General features: G+C 39.3%; 2 protein-coding genes across 2 annotated transcripts; both read left to right on the forward strand.

Annotated features, from left to right (window-relative positions):
• Positions 1 to 1,901: 1,901 nt before the first annotated feature.
• On the forward strand, positions 1,902 to 4,705 carry LOC146960578 (uncharacterized). The gene is made up of 4 exons (XM_085772267.1): positions 1,902 to 1,953; positions 2,048 to 2,356; positions 2,460 to 2,783; positions 4,524 to 4,705. The coding sequence occupies exons 1-4, from the start codon at positions 1,911 to 1,913 to the stop codon at positions 4,703 to 4,705; spliced, it is 858 nt and encodes a 285-aa protein (XP_085628393.1). The 5' UTR covers positions 1,902 to 1,910.
• A 1,090-nt stretch (positions 4,706 to 5,795) lies between these two features.
• On the forward strand, positions 5,796 to 7,785 carry LOC146960579 (signal-regulatory protein beta-2-like). The gene is made up of 6 exons (XM_085772260.1): positions 5,796 to 5,838; positions 5,948 to 6,274; positions 6,680 to 7,042; positions 7,219 to 7,341; positions 7,438 to 7,478; positions 7,563 to 7,785. The coding sequence occupies exons 1-6, from the start codon at positions 5,796 to 5,798 to the stop codon at positions 7,689 to 7,691; spliced, it is 1,026 nt and encodes a 341-aa protein (XP_085628386.1). The 3' UTR covers positions 7,692 to 7,785.
• The last annotated feature ends 3,015 nt before the right edge of the window (positions 7,786 to 10,800 follow it).

Here is a 10,800-nt window from a genome sequence, read left to right on the forward strand (position 1 = left end):
ATTGCACATCCACTCATGGCTGCACAAACCTATTTACTGATAAGTGAAACAAGTGAATAATCAGCACCTCGCCACACTCACACCAGCTATTAGTCTATGTCAGTCATGCCTGCTCAGTCGTGCTTCAGACATGCCTGTGTTTGTGTCTGTGTGTACCATTCTCCTGATTAATACTCATAACAATAATTTAGTGCACTATGGTGTTATTCAACTTTTCTTTTAATCAAACAGCCATGCAAGCCCTACAAGACTAAAATAGAGAGTAGAAGAGGAAGAAAAGTCCCTTTGTATTCACACCTTAATTTGAAACCTAAGCCACAACAAGGCTTAAGTTTCCATACATCATTTGTTTGTCACTGGTGACTCTGAATGTGTGTTTATTTGTGTCTCTCTGTGTGAGAGTTCACATAAACCACCTCCTGTGTTGTTTATTACTTAACTGTGAGTACCTAAATATATTTTGAGTAAAAACTCCTTCTTCTAAAGCATAATCAATAATCAAATAATCCATATTTAAATATCAATGGGGTGACTCATAACTGTTGAAAGGGGTCAAGCCGCCTCAGCCTTACAGATAATACGAGCATCTTCCTGTTAATTATTTTGATTTTACACCCTGCAACTTTACTGTTTGATTTTCATCAGTGTTTGCTCAAACAGGTTCTGATAAAGTGACTATCTGGGGAACATAATGAAGCATTAAGACAAGGCAAGGCAATTTTATTTGTATAGCCCGTTTTTACAAACAGTTTGTCTCAAAGCGCTTCACATGACATCATAACAACATCCTCTGCCCTTAGACCCTCACATCGACTGAGGAAAAACTCCATGGAAAACCCTTTTAACAGGGAAAAATCGGAGACATGCAAATGAATGCTAATGTTTCACCTTACCTGAAATAAAGGAAAGGGGCAATTGGGTGTGTTTGTTTGTTTGTTTGTTTGTTTGTTTGTTTGTTTGTTTTTTTGAAGAAATGCCTTTTACATTTGATACAAAAACATATACATGTAATAGTTGTATGTTTTAGAGGCCATCAGTTCATTTTAAACTGTATGTTTTGTCTGTTGAGTCATTTACACCAAAATACGGCTCTGATGTAAAAAAAAAAAAAAAAAAAAAAAGTTGTTATATGTTGTGAGTCGTGTTTTGTTATTGCTGTAGTTAGGGTTAAGTGTCATGGCAGGAAGAAGCACACTGAGATGTGATTCAGATTTTCATCATAGTTTATTTGCCATCACAACAATTGTTCCCAAACTCTGACCAAGTAGTTTAAATGATTTTACCTTAAGCTTAATGAAAAACTAAATATCCAACATATAAGGATTTGTCACTGAACATAATCTTCACTCAGCATCAAAGTTTGGACAGCACCACACCCTGTGAATCACAAAACACTGAGCAGCTGCTGTCTACTTTAGGGGTTTTGGAAACTAGGTTACCAACACCACATAGTACAACTGAATAATCACAACACAAAACCTGCTACCTTGCCATTCAAGTGTGTTTTCACAACTTCTCACGGGTTTCAGTGAGTTTAGTACAGTTTGCTCTCCAAAAGCATCCGAGCTGTGGGCAGGCCAAAAGACACACATTTTGTTTGTTTGTTTGTTTGTTTGTTTTCCCCTACAGAGACATTATAAACTGATCTGTTGTGTTCACACTAAGTTTCAGTTATAGAAACCCACCATGACACATGAAACAAAACTCGCTGTTGTGTTGTTTCATGTCTTTAGGTTGGAAAGAAGGTTGATATAATTTCCTCTGAGGCAGAACAGTGAAACGCCAACGTAACGAGAAGCCAATCAGATTGCTCTGAAATCATCTCCTCCCACTTGATATGTTTATATGCAGCTGAATCACTTTCTAATGCTGTTAAATTTTGAGCAGACTCAAGAGGAGCAACCAGAGAAATGCTGATCATATTTTATTTACTGCTGATGCTCAGAGTAGGCCGTAAGTATACGTGGACTTACTCCTAATTCAAAGGACTAACAGTGTTCACATTCATTTGGAAGATTATTTACTGCTCTGTTTAATGTGTTTTCAGGGTTCACAGGAGATCAGACCATTGAGCTAAAGACTGTTCATGTTGGAGACAATGTGAACCTCACATGTGTCCGAAAAGGTTCAGGGACCTTGTTTTGGATCAGGATTGTCTCAGGAAATGTTCCTAAGATCTTAGCAAGAAGTCACAGCTTAGACGATGTTAATCCTCGAATCACAGCCACTGAAAAGCCTGGAGAATTTATTTTGCATATTAAAAAAGCGGAGCTAAGGGATACATCAGTTTACTACTGTGTAAAAATACATCAACGAGACTTGACATTTTTAAAAGGAATAGACCTGAAAGTTAAAGGTAAGTACAACAAAACAAAGTGACTATTTTTTTTAGCTGCAGTGAAAATGACTTTATTTTTGAAAGTTAAATATTTTGTGTTGCATTTTTTTCAACACCCCAGGAACAAAACCTGATGTCACTGTAGCTCCCACATCTGATCCAGTCCGTCCTGAAGACCCCCCACTCTGCTCAAACATCTCTGACCCTGAGAGGAAACTGTGTCCAGAAGAAAAGTTTGTGTGCTGTTTCAGAGCTGGAGCTGAATCTCACCTACGTTTTAATTGTACAAAACATGTTCACGAGGAGAACCCCGATGGACTCTCAACAAAGAAATGTATCTGCAGCTTCTTGAAGAACATGACCTGCTTTGATGATGGGATTTCCTGTGCTGTGACCACGTGTGAAGATATTTCTGAAGACAGCACAAAACCTGATACTACTGACGGTAACTGCATCATTTTCCCACATAATTAGGAAATTCCAATATTTGAGCATTTGATGAGAGTCCTATCTGTTCTTAAGCGTGTGTAACATCTTATTATAGATGATAAAACATGTTTACTAATCAGAAACCCTTATTTTTTGTTCTTTTCCATGTTATGTCATGCAGAAAACAGTACATGTTCACGCAAAGACAGTATAGTTTTCTTTCTGTTGTGTGCTGCGTTGGCGATAAGTCTGGTTGTTATAGCCTTTCTCATTTACTCAATCAACAAACTCAAGAAAAAATCATCTTACGGTAGGTAAAATCATTGGTCTATCAAACATAAAGGTCACAAAAATGTGTTCACATTAACACTGGGAATTTTTATTGTTATGTCACAGGTGCTGTTGCTCTGCAAATGAACGCAACAGCCGATGCAAATCAAAGTCGGGAGGTAAAGTTTTAGTAGAAAGAAAATGTAGCTGAAAAGTTAGTATCATGTATTGTCATCTACTCTACCACCTAATATTAACATCTGACATCTGAATTTTTGCATTTTTCTTCAACATTCCCCCCAGAGAGATGAAGATTCATTGATTTATTCAACAGCAACCTTCACCAGCAGACAAGCTAGCGGTAGCAGAACAGGCACAAAGGACAAGAAGACGTCAGAAGAAGAGAGTATCTACACTGATGTCAGAACTTTGGGGTTGGATGAAAAATAGTAAAATCAGTCCAAACACTACCTGATGTTTGACTGGTACTGTATATAACTGTATATATTTGACCTATACCATATTTAACATATTTAACTGAAACAATATTTTTATTTTTGACTTATATGACGCATAGCAAAAACATGGTGCATCATCACTGCTGTGATAGACCAGTGAATCACACAGTGTCAAAGTCCCACCCACACATCCACTAAACCTAATCGCAATCAGTCTCTCAATCATGGTGTTACATTTCCTTTCAGTGGCAGTGAAAAAGTAATTAACACCAAAGTTATCAGAAAAAGTGACAGAAGATATCAGCATGTTGAGAACAGGCAGAAACCGTATTTACAGTAACAGGTGTTTATTCGTTAGTTTGGCTAATGTCCCATATCCGCTAACCTGGACATGTACTGCAGCCAGCCTCTATAGGCGATTGAGATGTTTTGGCTTCGCAATTACCGTAGAGAGCTTTGATGTGGTCTATCTTTTGTCATTGTTATACACCTATAGAGATCACATAACTGAGTTTTTATCCAAGTTATGAACCATGTAACCTTTTCTTTATATTCATAAGTCTGCAAACATCTTACATGTATCAATGTCATGCTGAGCTGATGTGCTGACAGGAGATTATGGATGTGTAGGTGTGTTGCTTCCTTTTTAACAGATAAAAGGCAATAGATACAAAACCTACAATTACCTCCAACCTGCAATGACATCACAATAAAACAATTTTCTACAACTTTGTGTTTCTGCTTCTATACAGCCGCCAGTGTTTCATCCTGCACAATCATATGTTATGATGTGTTCATTTTGAAACCACCTGTGTCAATGCAGGGAGCTTAAAAGTACACAAAAAATGCCAGAAATCGATTGTGCCAGTACTGCTGTGTCCCTCACAGACTCCACATTTTGTGTGACTTTTTGTTTCATTTGGGAATTGCTGCCTTATAATAGATACATTATACATCCTATCGCTCTTGCCACACTCAGTTCAGTCATCATAAAACTTTCACATCCCAGTCTTCCTTTGTTACTTCAGGTGTGCCCCACGGCTCTGTCCTGGGACCCCTCCTCTTCATCATTTATCTCCTTCCCCTTGGCAATATCTTCCACAAATATAACATCAACTTCCACTGCTACGCGGATGACACCCAGCTCTACCTCACCAGTAAACCTCCAACTTCCCACCTTCCTCCCACACTGACTGCTTGGCAGAAATAAAATCCTGGTTCTCTTACGTAAATCTTTAATGAAACAGAGACAAAACTGAGGTTCTTCTTATACACACTAACCAACAGTTTTTCTCTTACTATTGACAATTGCTCCGTTTCCCTCTCCCCACGGGTTAAGAGTCTGGGTGTCATCGTTGTCATCGGTGTCGACGGTACTCTGTCTTTCAATCTCACATCAATAAAATTCCCCAGTCTGCATACTTCCACATACAAAAACATAAACTGCCTCCGTCCCATACCCTCCTTACCACTGCTATCCTTGTTCACAGCCTCATCACTTCTCGCCTGGACTTCTGCAACTCCCTCCTTTTTGGTCTTACTCATGAATCCCTCCATAAGCTTCAGCTGCCCGTGTCATCACCAGGGCCTCCTCCATCCACCACATCATTCCCATCCTGCAACGGCTCCACTGGCTCACAGTCGAGTCCCGTATAGAATTAAAAATCCTTGATAACATTCAAGGCCATCCACAACCTTGACCCTCTATTGTATATTCTTCTGACCTCCTCCATGTTGCCACTTCCTCTCACACCTTCAGATCTTCTTCCTCCATTCAATTGACTGTGCCCTCCCCTTGTCTCACCACCAAGAATGCCACTGAAAGCTTTTCTGCCCGGCTCTGGAACTCACCCATGATAAGGAATATTAATTCACTCCCACAATTTAAGTCCAAAACTTCAAAACCCATATGTTTAAGTTTGCCTATTCTCTTGTCCTCTCCTGTTTTTAATCTTGTGTATCGCTTGTGGGTTGTGTTGTTTACTTTGCACTTTTCTTTACTCATTGTTAAGTTTCCTTGAGTGACACCTATGGCACCTATGAAATAAAATGTACTATTATTATTCACATAGAGAAATTTTTAGTCACTCTGTTCTTCACTTTGACATTACCAGTGAAAAGAAAGAACCAGGCTGAGTTCATAGGCTTCATAAAGATCAGTGTAGCAGGAAGTGCTCTTTTGAGTATTTGTGATAACCAATCAGGAGCATTTGTCAGCGTTACATGTAGTACTGTATGTATGATCCCCTCCTTCACTCTTTGAGACACCAATGTGGGTCGTACTAAGAGACAATGTCAAGATGATCCTGTTATGGGTTACACTGCTTGCTCTTCATCAAGTGTGTAGGTACTATCTAATTCTGTTTATGTGGTCAATTAAGAAATGATATGCAAAAGAAAGATACATTTGTTGTTTACTTTTTCATGTGTGAAATGTTTTTGTTTAATTCAGATTCGCTGGTTCCAGTGATCTCAGTTGAGCTTGGTGAGCCTGTGACCTTTACATGTTTTCTGCCTACGACTGAAATCATTAGCAGACAAGTCAGCTGGTACAAGCAAAGAGCCGGAGATGTTCTGAAATTAATAGTGACACGTCGGTTTAAAAAACCTGAGTTTACCCCAGAGTTCAGCGATGCCAGATTTGAAGCAAATGATGATAAGAATTTTCTCAACCTGACCATAGTGAGGACGACTGAAGAAGATGAGGGACTGTATCACTGTACAGTCATGGATTGGGTCAGTGATCCTGTGTGGAGTGGGACTTATTTGTTGATTAAAGGTGATTATGTGATCTACTTTGGTGAAGTTTTGCAAATGTTTCATTCTCTGATTTAAAGCTGCAGTGTGCTAATGTTTAAGAAAAACAACTTGTTTGAAAAATAGTTAAAGGATTCAGTCAACAGGTTCGGTCAAATTAATTACACATTTAAGATTCATTTTATCTTCTTATTTCAAAATATTAGCGGTAACTTCAGGCTGCGATTCAAAGCTTAATTGTCAAATTAAAAAGCTGCCAATTTCACCACACACTGATTCTAAGATAAGAACTGGCTTTGTGTTGTTGCTCAGTTCCAAGATTTCTACTGAACTTTAATTTAAACCAAGGTGACAAATATTCTCAGATTGTCCTTAGGCTTTTAAAACATGATGGAAATTGATGTTTAACATTGTTTTGTATTTACAGTAAACTCTGAGAAGACATCAAACTATGAAGTTGTTCAGCCGCCGACAGTGTCTGGTCCACACCGTCCAGGAGACCCAGTGACTCTGCAGTGTTCACTCCTCTCTGGCTCTGAGGACCAGACGTGTCCAGAAGATCACAGCGTGCACTGGTTCAGAGCCAGATCAAATATAGTATCTCATCCTGACATAATCTACACTGATGGAAATAAACTTGATAAATGTAACAAGAGATCTGACTCCTCGAGGAGCTGTTTTTATCACTTCACCAAGAACGTCAGCTCCTCTGATTCTGGGACTTATTACTGCGCCGTGGCCACATGTGGACAGATTTTATTTGGAAATGGAACAAAACTGGACATTCAAGGTAATTGTATTATTGGTTTTTTTTTTGTTTTTCTTTATTAATTTGTAAGTTTCAGATTATATACTAAATAAAATGTAATTATTTAAATTGTATTTTACATTTAGAATTATATGATACTAAGCATCATTATTATTATCTTACTTAAAAATTGATTCTACCTTTTCATCTTGTTTCAGAAACCTACATGTGGTCGGCCGGTGAAGTCATATTTGTGCCGTGTGGTCTCATGGTTTTAAGTCTGATTATTATAGTTGTCCTCATTTCTGCCATGAATAAAAACAAGTGTGACCATTGCAATGGTAAGAAAAGTTAGTAATTGCCGTGTATCCAAAAGTATGACAGTCAAACCACTGTATCCTGATTTTTTCTTTGTTTTGTTTTTTTTAACCCAACAGCTGTTGCCCTGCACAAACACAATGGAACTAAAATAAGTCAGGTAGCGTAATTTCAGATTTGACTTTATTAAAAAGGTTGTGCAGGTTTTTTTTTCTTATTTTGTTTGTCTCTTATCTTTCCTCAGAGAGATGAGGACACCTGGGTTTATTCTGCCGTCGTGTTCACTGTGATGAAAACCAACAGGCAGGACACAGCATCAACAGAGAGAAGGAGGATCTACGCTGCTGTAAAGGCTTTTGGTTTTGATCACTGAGCTACAAGTCGCTACACAGGCTGTATTTCATGTTTGTACCCATCATTTTTTTAAAAGTTCCTTTTTTTAAGTATATTTTCTGGGCTTTTTTTTTCTTTAGTCGATAGTACAGTCGAGAGAGACAGGAAATGGGGAGGCAGAGAGAGGGGGAATGCAAAGGGCCGGTGAGTCAGGACTCGATCTGGGGCCGACTGCAGCGAGGGGGCGCCCGCTCTACCCACTGAGCCAAATGGCACCTCCCTTTTTAAATAGTTTAATTTCTTTAAAATGTTCTGTAAAATTTACTTGTTTACCAACAAATGGCACAGCTTTCAGAAGTTACATTAGTATTACCAGAGGAGGCTGGTCCATAGAGTCAGAGGAGGTTGGTCCTCCTCTATTTTTGAGAGGCCAGAGGAAGCTCAACATATTTTTAAGAAAGAGTGACTGGTTGAAATAAACCATTACCAAATCATTTATAATATATTTTTAAATCTCTTTTATGGAAGAAAATCCACTAAATCCACTTAAAACAGCTCAACAGCGCCGCCTGCAGGCGGAGGAGACAGTAGTCTGTGTGAGGAGCAGGGAGTAGGAAGGTGGGGGCTTAGAGGAGGACGGAGGGCTTCTGTCCTCCTCTAGACGCCTCGGGGCGGGATCTCCTTCCATTCACTCAATGCATTTAGGATTTTTTCATGCTGATCTGTGATTGGCTAAGACACGTAAAATGACGCGCTAAGGGAGGACGTCCTCCCTTACCAATCAGCAACCAGAACACAAGATTGACATCAGTTTGGTCCAATGACAGTTCCCCAACCCCCCTTGGTTACTGTTGCTATGTGCGCCAAACTTTCACTCCCAGCCGTGCTGCTCATGCTGCTTCCAGCACAAGAAATACAGAGTTTTCAGAGATATTGGCATCGATTTGAAAGGAAATATCAGCAGATTTACGGATAAACTGTTCGGAGATATCAGAGAGAAGCATTCAGGAGGTACCAGTAAGGAGAAGTGACAGCGTGTGGTGGTTAGTGGTACTGACTATAAACTCACTCACCCATAAAAGACTTGCTAACCAACCTGCTAGGAGCATATTGGGCTCTTGGTGAAGCGGTTAGCATCGTACGGTGCAGGGATTCTGAGTTCGAGGCCAGCTTAGGGCAAGTCACAGATAAACTTTTTTTTTTTTTTTACATTCCACATCCATGATAAATACTCTGTCTTTTTCATTAGGCCTGTGTTAATCTGAAAACAGTGGGATTTAATAAAATGATGTTGTTTTTAAGAAATCTTGTAAGACATTGTTTAATTTTCATTGAATAGGCCTATAAGAAAGTAGGGATAAGTAGTCAACTAGTATAAAATAACATGACACTGTGGACTGGTGTTCCTTCTGTCCTCCCCAATTTTTTCAGTCACCAGCCGCCACTGAGTATTACCCTAATTAGCAAGACAATGAAATGTACAACAAAACATTGCCACTCCAACAAAAAACAGATTCTGTACCGATAGGTGCACTTGGTGATACCAAAAAGCTGAAGGAGGAAACAATCTTATTCCAACAGCTACCTTTTTAAATTCAGATGAGTCAAAGTAATTTTGCCTGAGCTTCTTTTTGATAACAGAAGCGACTACAATTTGCCCCCAGTTCCCAGTTTCACTAAAACTGAAATGAGACATGATGTTGTGGAAGCATTGAGGGTGTTCCGTACATTGTAAACACATGTGGAGACTCAACACAGGTTACTGGATCAGATGAGTGAGCCTTCAGCGTGTTGTACTGTGTTGCACAGTGCATGCAGCTGTCTGTTGGATCATTGTGTGGATATGAGGGGCCGTACAAGCCATAATTCATTCTTTCACTCACACATACATACATTCTCTTCACACATACATATATTTTCACTCACACATACATACATTCTCCTTACACATACATACATTCTCCTTACACATGCATACATTCTCCTTACACATACATATATTTTCACTCACACATACATACATTCTCCTTACACATACATAGATTCTCCTTACACATACATACATTTTCACTCACACATACATACATTCTCCTTACACATTCATACATTCTCCTTACACATACATATATTTTCACTCTCATACACATACATACATTCTCCTTACACATGCATATATTTTCACTCTCACACACATACATTCTCCTTTCACATAGATATATTTTCACTCTCACATACATACATTCTCCTTACACATACATATATTTTCACTCACACATACATACATTCTCCTTACACATACACATACATATATTTTCACTCACACATACATATATTTTCACTCTCATATTTATACATTTTCATACTAAAAGTATGTATGTATGTGAGAGTGAGAATGTATGTGAAAGGAGAATGTATGTATGTGTGAGTGAAAGTATAGTGGAAACGGAAGGCAGCATTTATCATCTACATACTCCGGTACAGTAGGTGGCGGTATACACCTAATAAGTAATGGTTGCAACCCGAAGGAAGAGGGAGAAGAAGGTAATTTAGAGTTTAATCATAAAATCGGCTCTAAAGGCTGCTGTTTCACCATTTAATTCATTTTCAGCTGCGTCACCTTTACTTTGAAAGTCCAGAGCTGGATCAGAGCGGAGCGTTTGTACGGAGGGAGAGATCAGCTGATCCGCTGCTGTTGACTTTCTCCGCCTACAGTTGTTCTCCTCACCCGTTGAGCTGAGCGTCAGGAGCTCATTATATAATAATCTTTATACAACAGTTAGTTCCGACCGGTCCCAACCGAGCAATTTGATTGGACAACGAGACATTCCATAGTGCTGATATACAGTATAACAGCACTGGGACTTTTCACAGACATAATCACTCCGCTGTTCAGCTGGACAGGAGCTAAGTCAGAGCCAGGCTCCCCATACAGGAGCTGCCCCATCTCTCTGCTGCTGTTGCTGCTGCTGCTGCTGCTGCTGCTACAGTTATAAACGGACCTGAACATTAAAACCTGGACCTGACCTGGTCCGTCTAATTGGCGATAAATCTCTACTAAACCCGGCTGGGGAAAAAATCGCCGCGGGAGCAACTACGTTTTGACGGCGATGTGTTTTGATATTAGCGTTAGCTGTTGTTAGCCACGTAGC

The sequence above is a fragment of the Trachurus japonicus genome, unplaced genomic scaffold, assembly GCF_045865225.1.
Source record: "Trachurus japonicus isolate A0001 unplaced genomic scaffold, Traja_1.0 AP030214.1".
In the NCBI taxonomy this organism is placed as follows: Eukaryota; Metazoa; Chordata; class Actinopteri; order Carangiformes; family Carangidae; genus Trachurus; species Trachurus japonicus.